Source organism: Salvia splendens, chromosome 11, assembly GCF_004379255.2.
Source record: "Salvia splendens isolate huo1 chromosome 11, SspV2, whole genome shotgun sequence".
In the NCBI taxonomy this organism is placed as follows: domain Eukaryota; kingdom Viridiplantae; phylum Streptophyta; class Magnoliopsida; order Lamiales; family Lamiaceae; genus Salvia; species Salvia splendens.
The window spans coordinates 25,032,175-25,056,476 of NC_056042.1; the positions used below are offsets into that span (position 1 = coordinate 25,032,175).

The 24,302-nt window shown below is 39.8% G+C and overlaps 1 protein-coding gene across 1 annotated transcript; it reads left to right on the forward strand.

Annotated features, from left to right (window-relative positions):
* The first annotated feature begins 188 nt into the window (after positions 1-188).
* LOC121754112 (perakine reductase-like) lies at positions 189-21,955 on the forward strand. The gene is made up of 7 exons (XM_042149460.1): positions 189-320; positions 11,799-11,956; positions 12,032-12,212; positions 21,016-21,051; positions 21,147-21,319; positions 21,418-21,514; positions 21,609-21,955. The coding sequence occupies exons 1-7, from the start codon at positions 261-263 to the stop codon at positions 21,915-21,917; spliced, it is 1,014 nt and encodes a 337-aa protein (XP_042005394.1). The 5' UTR covers positions 189-260; the 3' UTR covers positions 21,918-21,955.
* Positions 21,956-24,302: the final 2,347 nt, after the last annotated feature.

A 24,302-nucleotide genomic window follows, 5' to 3' on the forward strand; every position in this document is an offset into this window, starting at 1 on the left:
ATTTGTGAGTTTGAAATTTCATGACTTATAGATTAGTACTACAACAGACTACAACTAATGCTGACAAAATATAGCTAAACTATAATTCCTGTCTAATTAGTAGTTGCCCCGTCTCTACCAACAATGTAAAATATATTGATTAGTAAACAAAATGTCCTCTTCATGTCTCTACCCAATGCTATCATCATCAATTTCCTTAATATTCTATCTCTGTCACTTATGCTTAACTGCAGAGCAGAGAGGTTTGGTTGGTGAGAACAATGGAGCACAATTCTGGAATTCGAGTGACAAGGGTGAAACTGGGCTCACAAGGCTTGGAGGTAACTAAAGGATAAAAGTAGCAAATTTTAGCTTCATCGATTAATACATATATACAAGATACAATAGATTCATGCTTCTTGTTAACTACTATGAATTTGTAGCTATGTGGAAAGTAATTTGTTACTAGTAGTCTTTATTTTCAAATTCCATTTTTCTTCATGAAAGTATTCTTTGGAAATAAAGTTGTTAGAACTCAATTTAAGGATAAATTTTTTGTATAGTGTTAGTTGGTGTATAGGAGTATAATTAATTGTGGCTGATATTCTCAATGTATGAGGAATTGGGCTTTGTTATGCATCAATTTGGTGATCAAGAAAATTCATAACCCCACAACCTATACTACCTACCCCTTATTAATTTGTTTCTTTCTATATACTGAAATTACAATATTTAGGATATGAAAGAGTATTTGCAATAGCCGAGATCTAATTTCTCGAGAATTTTAAAATAAATACTAGAAATTTAAAGAATGAGAATGAAAGAGTATTCGTTTATTTCTTGAGTAAAACAAATACAAAACATAGAATTTCAAGCTAATAAATTACAAATGCTTGAAATAAAATACACACCATAATGTGAATCTTAAGGATTCAAGTATGTTGCCCGGATTTGTTCTTGCAATAATATCCAATAACTCAAACAAGAAATATGACAATAGAAAGATGGAAAAGAAGAAGATGATGATAAGTGTTATGATTTAGATTCAAGCTCAGGGAAAAAAACCCAATCGCTTCTTTCACAAAAAAAAAAACTAATGGCTCCACCAACTAGCAGCACAAGAACTAGCAAGCATACCTTAACAAATAGTCTAAGCCCGGCAATAGATTAAATGCAATCACAAAAGATTTTGAATAAATCTTCAATGATGAAGATGGGTGCTCACAATGGAGTCTTTGTTCTTCAATAATGTTCAAAGTCTCTTCACAAAAACCCTAGACATGGGTATTTATACAAGAGAAAAAAAGGGGCTAAATAAAAGACACAAAAAGAGTCCAAAAAAGCAAGTCGCGCAAAAAGCCCGGTCGGGCGTTTTTCCTCATGCAAAACGCCCGGTCAGGCAAACTCTCTGGAGTTCGCGACCAAAAACTGTCAAAACACCCGGTCGGGCGTTTTCCCCTTGTAAAATCGCCCGCCCGCGCGTTTCGTTCTGCATTGCGCAGCTTTCTTAAAACGACCATAACTTCCTCATCCGGGATCCGATTGAGGAGTGCAAGATACTCACGCGAAGCTATTTCGACGATGAAGACAATGGTAGTCTTAGGAGAGGATTTGGACTTTATCTTCAAAGGCAAATTATGGTTTGAATCAGACCTCCAAATCCGGATTGGCTCCTTGCCATGTCTCCACCTTCTTCTCGGACCCCAATCAACCCATGGCCCTCGATGTCGTTGTATCCTATGATTGTGAATACCCAGATTCACATCATCCTCTCCTTCTTTGTGAAAGGATTTGTCCTCAAATCCGGTTCTTCGATCCTTCTTTGGGACACCCGGATTCACATCATCCCCTCCTTCTTTTGAAGGATTTGTCCTCAAATCCAGTCCGCGAGTACTTGAACCTTGGGCAAGGAGTTCCTCGACTTGCCCTTGTTCCTCTTGATCTAATACCGGTAGCGTAGTCTCCAAGCCAAGTGCAACATGATGCTCTGATGAGCTCGCAGGCTTGCAGGTGTCGTGTTAAGCAAGGATGTATCCTACTGATCAGGATAGAAACCCCGGCTAAGCCTGAACCTGGCATCAAAGAAATTCTTCAACCCACTTCTACTGGCTAGTATAGTGGAGGTAAGAATCGAATCCCACAGAGATGGATGCGTTTTGGGTAATTGTGGTGATAGTCTGGAGGGGGGTTGGTTAGCTACCACGCTTGGGTTGAGATTCTACCTAGACAGGAATTAAAGGTGGTACTCTACTGACTGGGTGGTGTGAAAGTGAACGACATGTGGCTGTGTACGTGAGTGTGGGGGACAAGGTGTTTCAAGGACATGTGGAAAGTAGATAGTTACTATAAAAGGCTAAACATAATATCAGAGAATAAGTGGTGGTTTGGTGTCTGCACTGTCAGGTCTGTAGGGTACCAGCATGAAAAGCAAAGGACAAAAGCAAAAAGTAACTAAAAAGTAAAGGTGGTCCCAAACTTGGATGTGGATGTTATCTTCTTCAGCAAGAATGCAAAAAATCAAACAAACTCAGATTCCATGGTTAACATTTGCAGATCAACAACTTCATAATTCAGATCCACAATTAACTCACTAAAATTTAAAGATTAAACGAGTGAAATCAAGAACTACACATACTGGACGACATGCAAGGTGGCAGAATCGCGTAAACTCAGATCTCGCACTTACTCATTTCAGAAGTTAAATCTAAACAACAACTTAACTAACAATCACAGATCAAGCAACTCCAAATGAAATCATGCCCTTTAACACTTAGAAATTATCGCAATAATTAGATCTAAGCTACCTAGGCAGAATGAAACAGATTTCAACCGAAAGAGATGCATAAAAAACAACTTCATTGCATAAAACGTTTGGATCTAAACAAAACACTTCAAAAGATCACAAGTACTGAAAATGCAACAGATCCAACGAAAAGATAACAAGTAAGATTAACTAGGAAAGCGAGTAAAGATTGTTTTACCACTCCGGGCGATGAAACTACTACGACTACGAAATAAACTGGCTGGAACGATGGAAGGCGATTCTCCGGTGGACTGATGGAACTTCAGGTGACCATGGTTGTGGCGAGGAACAAGAAGATTTTGGATTATGCTGAAGGAACTGATCTACCGAGAGAGAATACTCTAACTAAGTGTGAATGTCGATGATGATTCTCTCTCCAAGTGACTTCCTTTTATAGGGAGGCCTGCCCTTGCTTTTTAGGGTAGACTCTCTGCGTGAAATGACTCTTTTTCCCTTGTTTATGGTTGATCCATCCCAGCAATCCGTCTTCTCCATCTCGAGCCTTTTTTACATGCATCCTGGTCAGTATTGCACCCTTTTGGCGCTCTTTTCACCTGAGTTATCCGAACCCTCTCGTCCTGACTGGGACCTTTTTCCTGCCTACTTTAGAAACTGTTTTGCAGTTATAATCCAATTACGCACATTATACTAACCAGTAACCAAGGCCTAGAATGCGACTTATCATGCTTCACGTCCGTGCCTTCACTTTTTCTTTCTACAAATTCATCACCATAAAAAGACATACGAGAAGTGTTAGTGGGTAAAAGCTTATATTCCTCACCAAGGGCAAAGGGTAAAGGTTTATTTATGGCCCACCCAAGGTTGGCCTTAGTATCTAACAAGCACCCTTCACTCACTTGTGCTTGTGGTTTTTCTCTCATTTGGTGTTTATTTTTACTCTCACCCCCTCCACTCTCTCTTGACTTTTTCATCTCACACTCAAGTCTTTTTTCACACTCTCTTGGCTTTTTAGGCTCACTTTCACTCTCAAGCCTTTTTTCTCTCTCTTGGTTCTCTCTTCTTTCACTTTGGATTAAAATCGATGAAGATGAGGCATCCGGATACAACCCATGAGGCACCTTCGGGGTATGGAAAGAAGATGATGTGCCCTTACAACTTAATGAGGTGCATGTTTGGTTTATGTCCCCACCACCACGTCGATCAAAAGGATCAATCCGTACACTACATGGAACTTCTCTTTCATTTTTCCTCTCAAGCCCCGGAATTCTACAAAACTCTCCCTTTTTGCTTCTACGAGCAGGCTCTTCATAAAGCCTTGAGACTCGTTCTCTTCTAATCCCTCTAACAAGTCCATCATTGAAGCAGCATATTTAACCGAAGATTCGTGTGTACTTTTATGCTGGGTCGAGCCCTCAGGTCCAGAGAATCCGCTAGATCACAGGGTCTAGGAACTCAGAGGATCCTGGAAGTCTAGGTCGTCGGACACACAAACCCCCCGCGCTTTCAAAAACCCTCAACCAGCTATACTATGGATTAGTATAGGGAAGCAGAGGTCGATCCCACGAAGATGGACGCGTAAAAAAACATTTAGGAGACTTTGGGCAAGTTGTTGGCTGCTGCCATGCAATTTTGGGTTGAGGTTTAACTACTACTAGACCTAGGAAACTGAAAGCATCATGCTGACGTCGAACATCCTTATAACCACGAGATCTCAAACTAATTTCCTAGACCAAGTAAAGAACTTCCTAATATAGCTACACAGAAAGTGAGCAAACAGCGGGGACCATTTTTCAGAAATAGAAAGTACGGAAGAAAAGCTGCAACTAACAAACTAAGAATTTAACTAACAATGGCGTGCATCTCATTACCTGAATCAAACGCGAACATAAAGAAAACAGAGCACAAATCCAGATTCAAACAAAATGTAAAAGTTCGGATGTCGGAAACTTACAATTAGTCGGAAATAGAACAGATCTACATATACTAGACGGAATGAAACGAAAACACGAAAACCAGGCATCGACCACGACCAATTCTGTTTCCGATCCAGACGTCGGATGTTTAATCCACTTCGGATCCAAGCATTCCGAACCAAACAACCAACAAAATCAACTCCATAACTTTCGATTCAATAGATCTGCCCCGATCTACACAAGCTTCCAACAATTCTACTCAAACTCAATAAACCAACGCGAGAAACAAACATCCAGTTCAGCAACTCATCAAATTCAAAACAATTTGCATCCATAATCGAAATCAACAGCAGTAAAGTAAATACGGAAACAGAAAATGCATAGATAACGAGAATTCAACAGAAAACAGGGCCGAGCTTTGAACAGCGAAGCTCGGTTAAATTCACGACGACAAATAAAACGAAAGCAAAAATTGTGTCTTCGCCCTACACAAGGACGGTGTTACCCAACATCAAACAGCAAATGAAATGTGACCCGAACCCCTACAAATTCCCGAACAGTCACCCCAAGTGTGTGGAAGTGAGTGAGCTAGAGAGCCAAGAGCAAAGTGCCCAAAAAAAAAGGTCTTCCTCCTCCTAGATTGTATGCTCTATTCCTTATATAGGTGCGGGTTTGATCTTCTTGAAGCCTTCACAGAAATCTCCATTCTGCCCTTCAGCTTCTTGATCTCCTCTGTCTAGTCATTTTTCTCCACAATGCTCACTTATTCGCCAGATTCCTTGGGTCATGCAATTGTCCTCTCTTCTTCCTGGACCTGGCGAACTTTCTACACACCTAGCTTAAAAAGATGTGTTAGACCCCGTAAATGCATGAATTTAACCCCTTAATCAATGCATGAAATTAGCCTTATCAAACTGCTCACACTTAAACCATACTTGTCCCAAGTATAAAGACAAGAAAAGGAAATAAGGCAAATTTCAATGCATGATTATCCTATGACCAACTCTACAGACACAACAAAACCAAAAACTTCTAGACCTAGACACACCAACAGATTAACAAAGAGAAAATAACACTTAAAGAAAACAACACACAAAGGCATGAACTAGCTTCAACTTTTTGGCAGCCGTCCTCACAAGCTTAAGGTCTATCTGATTCGTCTACAGTCTCCAAATCTCCATTTTTCCTTCTTCTATGGACACAAACAACTAAGGATGTCAATGTAACCCGAACCCGCAGGCCGGCCCGAATAACCCGATAAAAATACAGGGTTAGGGTTGTAATTTCGCAGCCCGAATTTAAAATCGGGCCATTCGGGCTGACCCGTTCGGGTTGTCGGGTTATGCGGGCTGACCCGATTGGGTTACGGGTCGGCCCGTCGGGTTGAAGGCTTCTACACAACGAGCAGTTTTTGTAATGGTCATAACTTTCTCTACAAAGCTCCGATTGAGGTGTGCAATATATCCACGCGAAGCTCTTTCGAAGACGAAGAGAATGATATGTATTAGAGGTTTATCAGACTTCAAAATCGTGAGAAACATTGACTCAAACAAGGCTGCTGCACATCCACATATTTTGTGTACATTTTCTAATCCATTTTCTATCATTTTTCAACAAACATGTAAACATACCAAAATATAGAAATATAATCAAAAATATTAAATTTAAATAACTTAATCTTTTTTAAAAATATTAAAGAAAATTAAAAATACATATTTCATTGTTGAATGATTAATTAAAAATATGTATATAATTAAAGAAAATTTAAAGTAAGTATTATTTTTTTAAAAATATTAAAAGAATTAAAAATACGCATTGGCCCGAATAACCCGGTGGGTTAGCCTGAAACCCGAAGGGTTAGGGTTAGGGTTAGGGTCGAACTTTTATAACCCGAAAAAATCATAACCCGAATAGCCCGTACCCGAATGGCCCGACAACCCGAACGGGTTGGCCCGATTGACATCCCTACAAACAACACACACCCGAGAATGGAGGATTTAGTGAGGAGCTCACTTCCCATAATACGTACCCCTTTCCCCAAAACTCACTCCCAATGTCGCTCGGAAGGCTTAGAAATTTTGGTGGGTAGGATACTCTCCCTCACTTGCTCTCAATGATGATAATCCACAAGGGTAGCACAATTCACAAACAAGATATGCAACTAGGCAAGTAATTACTAGTTCTAGAAGCCAAAAGATAAGTGAAAGTACGGTGCTAGGCCAATGGGACAAATCAACAAACACTTTGTGTGCACAATTTCACCCAACAACAATAGACCCAACAATTGATGCAATTTTGGTCTACAACTTTGGAAAAATCAAATTGACATACCCAATGACACATATAACAATTTATAGCTAAAGCCCATGGATATATTTTGAAGTATGACTCTTTTTTTTGACAATTTCTTTTTTTTTTCTTTTTTTTGTTCAAACTTACAAGAACAAGAACCAATGACTCTTGATACCAAATAATGTGAATCTTAAGGATTCAAGAAACATATGTTGCCCGGATTTGTTCTTGCAATAATATCCAATAACTCAAACAAGAAATATGACAATAGAAATATGGAAAAGAAGAAGATGATGATAAGTGTTATGATTTAGATTCAAGCTCAAGGAAAAAACCCAATGGCTTCTTTTACAAAAAAAACCTAATGGCTCCACCAACTAGCAACACAAGAACTAGCAAGCATACCTTAACAAATAATCTAAGCCCGGCAATAGATTACATGCAACCACAAGAGATTTTGAATAAATCTTCAATGATGAAGATGGGTGCTCACAATGGAGTCTTTGTTCTTCAATAATGTTCAAAGTCTCTTCACAAAAACCCTAGACATGGGTATTTATACAAGAGAAAAAAAGGGCTAAATAAAAGACACAAAAAGAGTCCAAAAACGCAAGTCACGCAAAAAGCCCGGTCGGGCGTTTTTCCTCATGCAAAATGCCCGGTCAGGCGAACTCTCTGGAGTTCGCGACCAAAAACTGTCAAAACACCCGGTCGGGCGTTTTCCCTTGCAAAATCGCCCGCCCGCGCGTTTCGTTCTGCATTGTGCGGCTTTCTTAAAACGACCATAGCTTCCTCATCCGGGATCCGATTGAGGAGTGCAAGATACTCACGTGAAGCTATTTCGACGATGAAGACAATGGTAGTCTTAGGAGAGGATTCGGACTTTATCTTCAAAGGTAAATTCTAGTTTGAATCAGACCTCCAACTCCGAATTGGCTCCTTGCCATGTCTCCACCTTCTTCTCGGACCCCAATCAACCTATGGCCCTCGATGTCGTTGTATCCTATGATTGTGAATACCCGGATTCACATCACACCAACTATTTTTGAGTTTTACATACATGTTGGAATGAAGATAGAAAATTTAAAGTCGAACTACTCTATTACCATACATCGAAGGGATTAAGTTACAAGTAAGGAGATACAAGGTTTTGATAAGAAACAAGCATGTGCCTATCTTATCGGGATAAACTACACACCACGCCATGTCCGATTGGTCGTCGAGCCGAGAGCAACGACCCATGGCGCGGATAACCTTTCTAGCCAACTTCTCATCCACCCCGTCAACACGGTTCGGCTGCAAAACACCACCAAACAAGACAATTTGAGTACTAGTAACTATCAAACGAAGTAAATAAGAGTTAAGGACAACACCACTTTTGGAAGAAGACTAAAGCTTACCTAAAGGAGAAGAATGGGAGAGCTGCAACAGCCTGCACCCCTCGGCCAAGGCTGCCGCGGGTCAGGCCAGAAAAGGAAAAGCTGCAGCACGACCATAGTACCCTGCACTCCTGCCACCTGCCCCTGCTTCAAATTACACCTGCAAAATCGTACCAAGAACTCAGTGTTAATGCTACAAAGGACCAGAGAAATAGGACGCTGCAGTAGGATGCCAAGGGAAGGGATGGCAGCCACATTTATCTCACGTGTACACCCAGAAAACCACCAGAATCGGTTGGGAAATAAGCTAAAATTTTCAGAGTATACACTCTACAAAGTTGCAGAGGAGTCATCCAACACTTAACCAACCAAAGGCCCTTTTAGGAGCTCTTTCTATTTTTGTTCTAAGCCGCTAATAAAATTCCATTTTAATGAAGGAGTTTAGTTTTATTTCGACTTAGGGAGTGACGCATAACCATCATGCGTCTTTATTAATAAAACGCATAACCATCATGCTTCTTTACATAATGACGCACAACCATTATGCGTTTTTAAAGACGCATAACCCTTATGCGTCTTTACGTAATGACGCATAACCCTTATGCGTCTTTAAGTAATGACGCATACCCCTTATGCGTCTTTCCGTCGGGTTTTAACAGAAGGAAGAATGACTGTGTTCGTAAGCGCTTATTCAATCCACCATTCTTTTTTTAATAACTGCATTTGTTTAATGCAGTTAATACCCTGCTTTCTGCCACTGATGTCCGTAAGCGCTTATTCAATCCATCATTCTTAGGTCGATCATCAAATTTCTGACTTCCAAACTCCGCCGTGCTCCGATGCATTAGTGATCCGATCTTCAAGGTTGAACCACTAGACCGTTCATGCGTCGGCATCTCATTTCGTTGTTGCTGCTTCTTAGACGACATGGTTTCAAATTTGTTCAACTTATTTAAATTTCCTCTCAATCGCTTCAACTCTTCAAGGGCAGTGGAAGATGGATTCTTTATATGATCACTACCAAAAGAGTTATCTTCTAAACTACTGCCAACAAATCCGAGAACCCTCCTTACATCACTAAATTGTGCAGGTTTTTGATCAATAACAAATGGATCCAACATCAGACATTGAGATAATGTACTTGCATCTCTTGAAGATGTTGCACTCCCTCTAGAATTCGTCTTCCCAGAAGTAAAGTTTCTTCCCTCGATTCCATCTCTAAAACTTGTCGACCTATCCAAAGAGTGACGCATAACCGTTATGCGTCTTTGTAGAATGACGCATAAGAGTTGTGCGCCATTACTTAAAGACGCGTAAGGGTTATGCGTCATTAGAAAATGCCAAATGTTTGTGCGTCATTGCACAAAGACGCATAAGATTTGTGCGTCATTTCTCAAAGACGCATAACTGTTACGTGTTTCATTAATAAAGACGCATAACGATTATGCGTCACTCCCTGAGTCGGAATAAAACTAAAGTCCTTCATTAAAATGAAATTCTATTAGCATGCAAGAACAAGTATAAATTGGCCTCAACCTCTTCTGCCTCCCACACCACAAAATCAATCACAAGATAGTAAAGTAAAGAGTGACAAGGGCCAAGGCAGACAGGGATCGAGCAGGAGTAAGGAGCAGCCTCACTCATCAGTCACAAGAGGTAAATCATCAAAATCATGCTAGCATCATGTAGCATAAGGCATTAGATAGCCAAGAACCTAGGCTCACAGTAGAACATCACAAATAGCAATATCATCAAGCAAAACCCATAACTGTAGGAACATTTGAGATTGGGAGCAACAGCCAATAACTCCCGGAATAAAAGAGCTCTACAGTGTTTTAATTGAGCTAGAATGTAGTGAAACTAGGCAACATGTATAAGGATTTGCAGTTTAATCCCTCATGTAATCGGGATCAGCTTCGTCTAAAGAAAACATAAAAGTTAGCTAAGTTAGAAACACTTAGCTTTGAGGTCGAGGAGCTACCTCGGAGGCCACCGACGACGGCAAGGCCGCGAAGACAGCCGTGGGAACCCCCGGGTACAGCGGCGACACCGAAGAGAAGCGGTGGTGGCGACGGCGCTGGCCAGTGAAACGGACCGAACGACGTCTACCTTGGTCGGAGAACCCACGACGGCGCCGAATCTCCGTGAAGAGGCGAGTGACAGGGCGGCGACGACGGCCTACAGTCGACGACAGCCATGACGCGACGGAGGCATCGCGAGCAGGGGTCGCTGGGGGTTTCGACGGGCGGCCGAGCGAGCCGTTGGCCGTGGTGGTGGTGCAGTCGGCGACGTCGCGTTGTTGCCAGGAGCGAGAGAGTCCGCGCGACGGGAGTCCGGCAGGCACCGACGCCGATTCCTCTCCGAATTGGGTTTGCCCTTTTCGAAGTAGAATTCGAATGGGAGAAGAACAAAGGGAGGGGGGTCTCGGCGTGACCTAGGGAGAGAGGGGTGACGCCGGTGAGCGGCGGCGTGCTCCGGTGGTGCCCATCGAGGAGGAAGGAGGAGGGAGTTAGGGTTTTGCTCCAAATTGAAAATGGAGAAGAGAAATTAGAGTTGGGTCATGTCCCATTTACTTTCCCTTTGGGCCTCATTAGAATAGAAAAAAAAAGAGAGGGAGAGGAGAATGGCATTAGGCCAGAAATGGTTATGTTAAGTTGGGCCATAGCAAAGAGGGCTGGGCCGATTTAATTAAGAAATAATTAATTCTTAGCTGGGCCTGGGAATTTAATTATTAGGACCATTAATTTGGTTGAAGTCATTACCTTAGATGAATTCAACAGTTTTATGGGATTAATTTCCTAAACCACGGAATGAAAGAAATATTAAGCCGTGTGAGATAGTATTCGAAAAACAATTAAAGCGGACTTTATTAGTCACAGGAAGTATTTTTAAAATACTTAAAATGATCCGGGAATTAATTATACCTGAACAGATCGGCCAGATTCAGAATAAATTAAATTGCCGATTTAATTAAAGATTTAAGACTTCTAAATTTAGAAGGCAAGAAGTAAAATAATAAGCACACGCTTAGGCATGCATACATGCAAGATAAATAGTTACTTAAAGCATAATTCAAGTATATTATTTTTGTAAAGGAACGTCGTCGCACGACGAGTAATCTCAAGTCAGGGAGCGCCCGTTTAAAAGAGTTTGAGCAAACGAGGTGGGCTCTTCTTTCTTTTAAAGCGTGTTTTATGTGAAAACATGATTTTTTTTGAACGAGTTGTCATGCCCAGTCTTTGTTTTACGATTGCCTATCTGTTGGCTATGCTATGCTAACCAGTTAAATCGAATTCAGGTTCCAGTAGGGCCGCAAACCCTACTCGGACTAGTGTTCACATAGGGACCGTGAGCTAGCGCCAGGTTGGCCGGTCCAGTGACCGTTGGAATGTGGCCATATAGCTACACTTTCTTTGACTAGGGAGATGTGGTCGTAACAGTATTCAAATGATTGCTCATTTTGTTAATCAGGTGTCTAGACTGGGGTTCGGCTGTGGGAGCCTCTCAGGCATACTGAATGCTCCTCTCTCCCATGAAGCTGGGGCCGCCATACTGAAAGAAGCATTCAACAAAGGCATAACACACTTTGACACTGCTGATATCTATGGCCAAGATGGTGACAATGAGATATGATTGGGAAGGTAACATAACACAACAAACCATTTATTCTCTCTTCACTACTTTCACTTACATTCCGCGGTTAACTTGCTGCAAAAGGCTCTGAAAGATCTCCCTCGCGAGCAAGTTCAGCTAGCAAGCAAATTCGGCATCTTCATGACCAACACGAACAATGTTGAGGTCAGGGGAGACCCTGAGTACGTCAGGCAATGCGTTGAAGCCAGCCTCAGGCGCCTCAACGTGGCTTACATTGATCTGTATGAAGGGGCTGGCAGCGGACGCGTGCGTTCAAAACGGATCACATGAATTTGATCTATTTAGCAGATTATTTAGACAAAATCTATTCGCGTAATTATCACATGTATCATGCTCATAACTTGAATTAAAACATGCTTTAGCACATAAAATCCCTAAAACATGCTTACTACGGAATTAGCCAATTTACCTTGTTGATTCAATCAAGAATCGATGATGGCTTGCTCCGTCTCCACGTGAAGATCTTCAATACAAGACCTCGGATCTTCTGACTGGTGTCCCAGACTATACGCTGATATTTGTGTGGGTAATCTCACCAACGTACTAGGACTCGAATAATGGAAGACAGAACTCAGCTCACAGAGGAGGCACAAATTTCGAGCTCTCTCTTTAGAGGGGGACGAAAATTCTGATAATAAATTGTTCTTTTTTCTGTCTCCTTTATTCTCCTATTTATATTAGTCACATATTGGCCCAGTCAGGGATCTAAGGAAGAATTTGGAACAGACCTCACCCAATTAGCTTTTTACTAATTAAATTGAACCCACAATTTAATATAAGCTTATATTGGAATATTACGAGCAGCCACTACAGAAGTAATATTGCACTGCCTTCCAAATCCGAAATTACAAGTATTCCGGGTTTCCTTTAATTGCATTTGATTCATTTCCCACGCTTAAGATGGAAACATCCATTAATTAATTAATGTCTGCTATAGACTTAATTAATTAACATATTTCGAATTCCAAGAGTGGACATAGCAAGAAACTCTTATTTATTATTCATAGAGTAATCAAACTCCAACTAGCTAGGTTCCGAATAATAAAACCTCGTTTCGAGATCCTCTTGTGGATGTTATCAAATGAGACTCTCCTCGCGCACGTTTCAACATAATAGCAATCCTAGCACCTCTAGATAATGATCACCACTACCCAATATACCTGGATCGTTGGGTTACGAAAAACCCGCACCTTTGGTAAGTCAAAGTAGTAGATCCTCAATATCGTATATTCAATGCTAACGTACATTGATTAAGAAATTAATTTTCAAGACCTCGTCTTTCAGTTGATAGCATAAAGACTCGTCTTGCTGTTAGATCCATTCAGTGCTATACCACACCAACGTCATCTTATTTCAATAAGGTTTAGAAATAATCGGACTGACATTGCAACCTTTCGCGATAGGTAGTCTAGGCCTATCTAGGTTATGAAATTCTTATTTTTCTTTGTTTAGAACTGACCATGTTACCTTAAATTGGACGACGCCCACAACCGGTCTACTAAAATAAAGACTTAGACTTTGTTACGTTCGCTCATACATTTAAATATGTAATAAACAACCATTAAATGTAAAACATAACAACATTATGATAAAAATAATCTGTTTCATTTATTGGAAAATAACCATTAGAGTTTTACAGTATCCAATCACTCGAAAGGTGAAATTTCTCCCACTTATACTGAAAGCGAGTTGAGGTCTTGAATGAGTCGAACTCCCATCCTTTCAACGTGGCATTCGAACGGTTTTACCGCCAAAGCCTTAGTAAAAGGATCTGCCAGGTTGTTCTCTGACGCAATCTTGACCACTTTTATGTCTCCTCTCTGCACTATATCTCTAATGATATGATACTTCCGCTCTATGTGTTTGCTCGCTTTGTGAGCTCTTGGTTCTTTCGAGTTTGCCACAGCACCAGAATTGTCACAATAAATGGTGATGCTCTTGGGCAGATTCGAAACCACACCTAAATCCATAAGGAAGTTCTTGAACCATACAGCCTCTTTTGCAGCCTCCGAAGCGGCCACATACTCGGCTTCCATGGTCGAGTCCGCGATGCATTTCTGCTTCACACTCTTCCAAATTACGGCTCCACCTCCTAAGGTGAACACATATCCTGAAGTAGATTTTTTCGAGTCCTGATCAGCTTGAAAGTCTGAGTCAGTATATCCCAAAGGACAGAGCTCGGCTGCATTGTAAACTAGAGCATAGTCCTTAGTCCGTTTAAGGTACTTGAGTAGGTTCTTTACGGCAGTCCAATGTCCTTGGCCCGGATTCGACTGATATCTTGCCACCATGCCAACAGCAAAGCAAATATCTGGTCTAGTACAAAGCATAGCATACATGAGACTTCCAACTGCCGAAGCATATGGAATCCTTCTCATTGCTTGTATCTCAGACGGCGTTTTAGGGCACATCTCTTGAGATAAATGGATGCCATGTCTAAAAGGTAAGAAACCTTTCTTGGCGTCCTGCATGCTAAAACGACTAAGTACTGTTTCGATGTAAGATTCTTGAGATAAGCACAACATCTTCTTCTCTCGATTCCAAAGAACCTTGATCCCGAGGATGTGTCCCGCGTCTTCCATATCCTTCATCTCGAACTGGTTTGATAACCATGTTCGAACTGATGACAACATCTTTTTATTATTTCCAATTAGAAGAATGTCATCTACATATAAAACTAAGAACACCACATTCCCCTTATCAACTTTCTTATACACGCAGCTTTCACTTGGGCACTTTTCGAATCCAAACTTGCAAACAGTTTGATCGAAACATTGGTTCCACGATCTGGATGCTTGCTTGAGGCCATAAATGGCCTTCTTAAGATTCCAAACCATGTGTTCTTTGCCCTTTATGGCATATTCTTCGGGTTGTTCCATGTAGATGGTCTCCTCAAGACTACCGTTTAGAAACGCAGTCTTAACGTCCATCTGCCATACATCCCAATGCATATAAGCTGCAATAGACAACAGTATCCGGATCGATTTTGAGCATGGCCACTGGGGAGAAGGTCTCATCATAATCGATGCCTTCCTTTTGGGTATACCCCTTGGCCACTAGTCTTGCTTTGAAGACTTTAACTCGTCCATCGGGTCCACGTTTACGTTTATATATCCACTTGCTCCCAATGGCAGTACAACCTTCGGGTAGGACGGACAAATCCTAGACGTCTTTGTCTATCATAGATTGTAGTTCCGAATCCATTGCTTTTACCCATTCGCAATGATCGACATCTGCCTGCGCCTCCGCAAAGTTCCAGGGATCTAATACATTGCTGTCCGAGGAGTGATCCATAGATTCTCCCAAACCAATGTATCTGTCGGGCTCATGTGAGACCCTCCCACTGCGGCGCGACACTACAATATTTTGAGTAGAAGTTGAAGTTTCGGGAATTGTTTGTACACTTGGTACTTGTTCTTGGTTAATGGAACTTGTGACAGAAGTTAGCTCATCAAGAGCCACTTCACTGCTGGGTTTATGATTCATTACATAATCTTCCTCTAAGAATGTCGCGTGAGTGCTCACAATGACTTTCTTATCTCAGAGACTAAAGAATTCATAACCTTTCGTTCCTTTGGGGTATCCTATAAACAAACATACCTCCGTCCTAGATGCTAGCTTAGTTGGATCCTTTTCCAATACATGAGCCGGGCAACCCCAAACCTTGAGATGTGCTACATTGGGCTTACGCCTAGTCCACAACTCATATGGAGTTTTAGGTACGGATTTTGATGGTAAATTGTGTAAAATGTGACTTGTGGAAAGCAAGACATATCCCCAAAACGAAATAGGCAGGCGTGCATAACTCATCATCGATCGAACCATGTTTAATAAGGTTCTGTTCCTTCTTTCAGCCACGCCGTTCTGCTGGGGCGTGCCCGGCGCAGTCAGTTGGGATTGAATTCCCACTTCCGATAAGTAGTCCAAAAATTCGGCACTGAGGTATTCGCCTCCATGATCAGATCGTAGGCATTTGATATTCTTCCCATGATACTTCTCCACAAGAGCCTTAAAGTCTTTAAACTTGTCAAAAGACTCTGACTTGTGACGCATCAAGTAGACATATCCAATTTTCGAGAAGTCATCAATAAATGTGATGAAGTATCGAAAACCACCTCTTGCCTCAGTTGACATTGGTCCACATATATCGGAATGAACGAGCTCAAGTACTTCCTTGGCCCTATTGCCGTTAGCCTTAAAAGGCCTCTTGGTCATCTTGCCTTCTAAGCATGACTCACACTTATGAAAAGGTTCCTCCTCTAGACCTTTGATAAGATCTTGTTGAACAAGAGAATGGATCCTCCTTTCATTGGCATGACCAAGTCTAAGGTGCTACAAGTACATTTCGTTCATTGAACTTGAAGGTTCCTTTCGTTTCTTTGAAATATTCGATGTTGTATTGAGTTCTGATTTGCGATTTTTAAACTCTGTAGAAGTGATTGTGTACAGATTGTTTTCCATGATACCACGACAGATATAAGAACCATTTTTCTTAATAACGCAATTGTCATTAAAAGAAATCGAATATCCATCATAAACCAATTTAGAAACTGAAATTAAATTCTTCTAAAAGAAGGTATCAACAAAACAATCTTCAAAATCAAAAATCTATCACTACTAAAACGCAAATAAATGTCTCCCACTGCAACGGCTGCCACTTTGGTAGCGTCGCCCAGCTGGACTTTGATCTCACGATCATGTAGCCGTCTTGTCACCTGCATTAAGTCAGGATCAAAACAAATATGATCAGTGGCTCCTGTGTCAATAACCCAAGTGCAAATTGATGTCGAAGTCAAACAAGACTCGACAATTAGAGCCTGGTGCATACCTGTAGCCTTGCCCCGTTTAGGACAGTCTGGCTTTCAATGCCCCTTCTCTCCACACTTGAAACACTTCCCCGTGGGCTTCTTGTTAGCCCTCTTCTTCTTCTTTCCCTTAGCTATCTTGGTCGGTCCTGAGTTCGGTGCCTGCCTTTTTCCTTTGCTAGGCTTTAAGCCAGAGGAACGAGGCGCCGAAATCATCATGGCCGCCTTAGCCTGGACCATAAGGTCCTCTGCCGACTGAAGTTCAGTCAACAGCTCTGCCAAGGTGTAATTCCTTTTGTTCATCTCAAAGTTGAGCTTGAACTGTTGGAAGCTAGGGGGAAGATTTTGAAGGATGATAGTCACCTGGGACTCGGGATCGATCGTCCCTCCCAAGACCTCAATTTGGTTAAGGTGGCCCATCATCTCGAGGACGTGGTCCCTCACAGACGAGCCTTCCTTCATTGTATTCGACATGATACTCCGAAAGGCTTGAGTCTTAGCCGTTCGATTCTGAGTACCAAAAAGATTCTTGAGATTCTGCATAATCTTGGCGGCAGTTTCCTTAGCAGAATGCTGATGCTTGAGTACTGATGACATAGATGCCAACATGTAGCACTTAGCCATCTCATTCGCCTTATGCCACCGTCTATGTGCATCTCTGACTCCTGCCGCAGCGTTAGCCGCCGGTACTGGAGGTGGCGGGGTGGTGAGCACAAAGATGTACTCATCTCCTGTGAGAACGATGTCCAAATTTTGTTTCCATTCTATGTAATTTTGGCCCTCGAGTTTATTTTCTTTGAGAATTGCAGAAAGAGGATTGAACGACATATTGACGATTTGGATTCCACTGCAAAACAGAGTATTTTACTATTGTCATAAACTTATGTAAGAAGTTTGATTAGATTAACCATAAAACTTTTCAAAATCTTACAACTGTAAAATTAAAATTTTGTACCCTCCAGAGGAAGTCAATACGCATTAAAATCTTACAGTTTTACTGGTCACAACACCGACGAATAGTCCAGAGACCACAGAGTGGCATGGCCGCCAAATGTTGCCTAAGCGAGACCATCTCTTTAGCATTACAGAGTCTTATTTCTACAACACACTCCCATAACAATGCTTATGTGCTGCTAACAAGATCAAGCTATCTCATAAATTCTGTGTGAACTTCTGAATCTCGTAGTTTCTTAGGATTATTGTCCCCACAGAGCAGGTGGCGATAATATTGGAAACCACATTCTAGTTCATACTATTTATATTTGAGAAGTCCGCCCTCATGAACTTGCTATTTTCTTAGGATTATTGTCCCCACATAGCAGGTGGCGTTAATATTAGAAAAAGGCTTCATAAATTGCAGACCAATTGATGGAGACCATATACAAACGTTGAGATCGTAATTATAGCTTAGATATTTCGGTTATGGTTTTTCTTTAATTATCCTTAGTCTTAGGGCAGAGAAAGACTTGGTCAAATTCTGTTGGTATTTAATCTACTGGATAATTAAATCTTTTATTAATTGGTATATTCCTTTAGGGAATAATTATTCTAGAATATAATTCTTATTCATGTCTACTATAAGATTTGACTAAAATAAATGAATTATTAGACATGAAAAATTAAATTCAAATTAATTCCATGTTCAAGATTAGGAAGAGATATTTCATTATTTAATGTATTCATACATATCTATCCTTTTTAGGATCTTAGATATATAAATATTAGGAACTATTAAATTATTCTTATCCATATCATCTAGGAATCAAAATAGTATTATTTATTTCCATAGATATAGAAAATAATAAAAATATTCCATAAATCTAGATAAATATTAGGAAACTATTAAATTATTCTCATCTATATCATCTAGGAATAAAATAATATTATTTATTTCCATAGATATAGATAATAATAAAAATATTCCTAAAATCAAGGTAAATCTTCCAAAAAGATTTTATTTCCATTAAATAATAATATTTTAATGATATCTTTTAATAAAATAATTAAATAATCATTAAAATAATCTTTCATCGTTATCTCATCGTATGAGGTTCGCACGAACGATGAACGACGAAAATCCGACGAGTTCTTCGTCGGACCACGACGCACGAAGCGTCTCGGCCACCAGCGCGCAGATGGCGCGCCAGCGTCTCGGCCAGCGGCTCGTCGGGTGTCGCCAGCGTCTCGGCCAGGAGCGTGCGCGGAGGCGCGGCTCATCTCGGCCAGCGGCGAGCACCCGTCACGGCTTCTCGGCTCGTCGGGTGCCGATGCTTCTCGGCTAGGCGCGCACGCGGCGGCGTGCGCCTCTCGGCCAGCGTCTCGGCGCCCGTCTTGGACATCCGAGCCGTCGGGTAGCGCGAGCTCTCGGCCAGCGGCGGGCACGGTGCCTGGCGTCTCGGCACCTCGGCACGTTCTTGGTTGAACTGCCGTGCCACTCCATCAGCCGCGTCGACCTCAACCCGGGTTCCGTCTGGTGCGTGTGGTCTCGGCCGGCGGCGCGCACGAGCCCTGCTCGTCTGCGCGTCACCCCGTGATCACAGCTCCCGGCTCCCACTGTCTCGACATCCCTACCTCGATCGCACGTGGTGCGTTCGAGCAATTCAAGTTCTTTGATTCGATAGTTCTTGAGTTCATCATGCATAAAATTAAACAAAAACACCAAGAACATGCTTCGCAATCAAATAACACATGCATACATGAATTTCACAAAATTTAAATCCAAATAATCAGAGCCAAAGACTGGCTCTGATACCAACTGAAGGGGCTGGCAGCGGAAGCGTGCGTTCAAAACGGATCACATGAATTTGATCTATTTAGCAGATTATTTAGACAAAATCTATTCGCGTAATTATCACATGTATCATGCTCATAACTTGAATTAAAACATGCTTTAGCACATAAAATCCCTAAAACATGCTTACTACGGAATTAGCCAATTTACCTTGTTGATTCAATCAAGAATCGATGATGGCTTGCTCCGTCTCCACGTGAAGATCTTCAATACAAGACCCCGGATCTTCTGACTGGTGTCCCGGACTATACGCTGATATTTGTGTGGGCAAATCTCACCAACGTACTAGGACTCGAATAATGGAAGACAGAAATCAGCTCACGGAGGAGGCACAAATTTCGAGCTCTCTCTTTAGAGGGGGACGAAAATTCTGATAATAAATTGTTCTATTTTCTGTCTCCTTTATTCTCCTATTTATATTAGTCACATATTGGCCCAGTCAGGGATCTAAGGAAGAATTTGGAACAGACCTCACCCAATTAGCTTTTTACTAATTAAATTGAACCCACAATTTAATATAGCTTATATTGGAATATTACGAGCAGCCACTACAGAAGTAATATTGCACTGCCTTCCAAATCCGAAATTACAAGTATTTCGGGTTTCCTTTAATTGCATTTGATTCATTTCCCGCGCTTAAGATGGAAACATCCATTAATTAATTAATGTCTGCTATAGACTTAATTAATTAACATATTTCGAATTCCAAGAGTGGACTTAGCAAGAAACTCTTATTTATTATTCATAGAGTAATCAAACTCCAACTAGCTAGGTTCCGAATAATAAAACCTCGTTTCGAGCCCCTCTTGTGGATGTTATCAAACGAGTATCTCCTCGCGCACGTTTCAACATAATAGCAACCCTAGCACCTCTAGACAATGATCACCACTACCCAATATACCTGGATCGTTGGGTTACGAAAAACCCGCACCTTTGGTAAGTCAAAGTAGTGGATCCTCAATATCGTATGCTCAATGCTAACATACATTGATTAAGAAATTAATTTTCAAGACCTCGTCTTTCAGTAGATAGCATAAAGACTCGTCTTGCTGTTAGATCCATTCAGTGCTATACCACACCAACGTCATCTTATTTCAATAAGGTTTAGAAATAATCGGACTGACATTGCAACCTTTCGCGGTAGGTAGTCTAGGCCTATCTAGGTTGTGAAATTCTTATTTTTCTTTATTTAGAACTGACCGTGTTACCTTAAATTGGACGACGCCCACAACCGGTCTACTAAATTAAAGATTTAGACTTTGTTACGTTTGCTCATACATTTAAATATGTGATAAACAACCATTAAATGTAAAACATAACAACATTATGACAAAAATAATCTGTTGCATTTATTGGAAAATAACCATTAGAGTTTTACAGTATCCAATCACTCGAAAGGTGATTTCTAGTATACAAAACTCTAACACTGTACTACCAGCACCGCGTTGATAAAGCCGTGCCAATAGAGGAAACTGTGAGTAGTTTCAGCTCAAACATGTTAAAACTTTGGAATTACTATAGTTGCTAAACAAGGCGCGCGCATCTAAATTACTTTTGGTATTGTTGGAGATGAGGGAGCTGAAGAAGCTAGTCGAGGAGGGGAAGATACGTTACATCGGGCTGTCTGAAGCTAGTGCTGGCACGATCAGGAGAGCGCACGCGGTGCATCCCATCACTGCAGTGCAAATGGAATATTCTCTTTGGAGTCGAGAGATTGAGGAGGATGTCATTCCACTTTGTAGGTTAGTCCGATTTCGTTGTGGATGCAAAGCAATGTATTTTATTGTTATGCATATTTTTATTTATTTTTATTTTTATTTTTATTTTTATTTTTGTGCAGGGAACTTGGAATTGGTATAGTAGGCTATAGTCCACTTGGTCGTGAATTCTTTGGTGGAAAGGGAATGGTGGAGAGCTTGCCATCCCAGAGCCTCTTGGTAAGGCAAAAGTTTATGATTTTTATGAAAATGGGTGTAAAAAACTTGCTCACGGTAGTTGATGTTGTTATTGTTGTCGTTGTTGTTTTATTAGGTGTTGCATCCGAGGTTTACGGGCGACAATCAAGTAAAGAACAGAGGTGTATACACCCGGTTTGCCGGCTTAGCTGCTAAGCATTCGTGCACTCCTCCTCAACTAGCTCTGGCTTGGCTTCTCCACGACGTCGTTCCCATCCCGTCAACGACCAAGATTGAAAATCTTGAAGCTAACATTGCGGCGTTGGAGGTGAAGCTCAAAGCAGAGGAATTGAGAGCAATAGTTGTTGAACAAGTTGGTGGTGATAGGGAATATGACATCTTTTCTAAGTATATTTACAAGCTGGCTGATACCCCAACTGTATGACAACTTATATTATTATTGAAACTACAATTTTAATTTTATTATGGATAAATTGATTATTTATTTCATTAGACCAAAGTATTTTCAAAATACACAAAACAAATTGGCCATAAATGGGTATTTTCAGTCTATCGAACATAAATCATTCTCACTCCGTTATTATGTAATTTAAATACTAATAACAATTAAATAAAAGATCATCAAAAGTTGGCATCAGAACTTGAAATTAAAATATGTACATATGAGAATGTGAATGCGAAAAAAAATACAAGTGTAGTAATTGTTTGATATTGTTAACTGTTAAGTGCCATAATGTCCACTAGAATTTTATGTTAAAAATGTTTAAACAAAATTTAATTTTAAACTGTTTAAATTTGAGCCTCATAATTAAGTTCATATGTCTCAACATTAATATAATAAAATTTCCTATTTTTATCAAATTTATTTTGAAAATTAAAAATCTTTTGAACCATATTTATATTTATTAAATGTAAAAAGTTAGTATTTTCTCCGTTCCTTGTTAACAAAACCTTCTTTTTGGCACGAAGATTAAGAATAATAGTATATTAAATAGATGATGAATGAAGTAAAAGAGATTTAAAAAATGTTACTTTTTACTAAAAATAAAAAATAACTTAATTATCTTAGAATTTCTCAAAATAGAAAAATTAATTCTATTAACGTGTAAACTGACAAATGTAATGTGTGTAGTACTATTCTAACTTGGATTTGCACAAGTCAGCCATGTTCCAACATAATATAGCAATAACTTATTCATTTTTCTTTCATTAAATATGAAATTATAGTAATTTATATTAGTTTGTGGTTGATTTTTTTTAGAGATCGAAAAGTGTTTCATTGATGTGTGTTATATGTGCATTTTAATTTTGAAACTTATTTGATTACACGAGTTTTTATATATTAATATGGAATAGTAGTTATCCTCAACTTTTAAATGTGAATTTAATACTAGTGCAAACAAAAAATTAACGTGCATCACCATGTCAGTTGAATTAATTGTTAAGACCGTATTCAATTATGCACCAAACTCATTTTTTATGTAGAAAATTTCTTTAATTAACAACAAATCAAAATCTATTTTTAGGTTTTTCTATGAAATAATACCAAATACATATACTTAAAAATGAGTTTGAGTTTGAATTTGAGTGTTTGGATATGAGTTTAATGTCTAATTGTAAAAAGTTGGTGATGTCTAAATACATTACTCCTTCCGTCACATTTAAAATGTCCACATTCTTGAGTGACATCAAATTGTAGGTGAAGTAAGTAGGAAAAAAAATAGTGGAATATTTAATAAGAAGACGAGAGAAAGATTTATTCTAATTATAGAAAGTGAAATGTGGGTTGGAAAAAAATAGTGAAATGCGTGGTTCACTTTTTTGTATTGATTTTATAATAAAATGTGAGTGAAATGAGTTAGTAGAATGTGAAACATACTTACCATTTATGGTAAAAGTGAAATGTAACTTTTATTGTGGACAGACCGAAATGACAGAATATGACTCTTATCGTGGGGTTCACTTTTTTTATTAGTTTTATACTCCCTCCGTCTCACTATCCACTAACTTTACTTTAACTATCATTCTCCTCATCTCTCTTGCTTTATCATACTATTCTCATCGAGATAAACTCATACTCAAGGGACTATGGACGGAAACTCATAGTCCAGGGACTATTTTTGTAGTTCACTCTTGATTTAATTCTCATGCCATCTCATCCGCTCATATTTTTATGGGACGGAGGGAGTAATAAAATGTGAGTGAAATGAGTTAGTAGAGTGTGTGCTATTTGTGCTAAAGTGAAATATTGTTACACGGGGTAAATACATAACTCATACAAAATGTATTACATTTGTTTCATATTAGTACAAAAAGTTTGAAGTTGACATAAATCATACAAAAAGTTCCATTCGTGTTTCAATTTAGTGCATTCTGTTATGTGTTTAAACGACATTAACTCTTTGTCTATGAAGTACAAAATGTTTCATCATTGTTTCATGTTGGTACAAAAAGTTTTTTGATTGTTTTATATTGGTACCAAATTTTTTATTATTGTTTCATAGTTTGTACGTCATATAAGTAAAAAGTTAACACCGTTTAAATACATATGACGAAATTTACTAAATTGAAACACGAAACAAACTTTTTGTACTCCCTCCGTCCCGGGCTACTCGCTCATTTCCTTTTCGGCTTGGAGATTAAGGAATGAGTGTATAGGAAAGTAAAAAATGACAGCTGTAGGTGAAATTTTTTACTAAAAATGGAAAGAGTGCAAGTAACTTGGGACGCCCAAAAAGGAAATAAGTACGAGTAGTGCGGGACGGAGGGAGTATAATTTATATCCACTTGAAAACTTTTTTTTATAATT

Coding starts and splice junctions, on each gene's coding strand:
- LOC121754112 (XM_042149460.1), top strand. CDS start 261: ATGGAGCACAATTCTGGAATTCGAGTGACAAGGGTGAAACTGGGCTCA. Junction 321..11,798: donor TGGGCTCACAAGGCTTGGAG/GTAACTAAAGGA, acceptor TTTGTTAATCAG/GTGTCTAGACTGGGGTTCGG. Junction 11,957..12,031: donor CAAGATGGTGACAATGAGAT/ATGATTGGGAAG, acceptor TTCCGCGGTTAA/CTTGCTGCAAAAGGCTCTGA.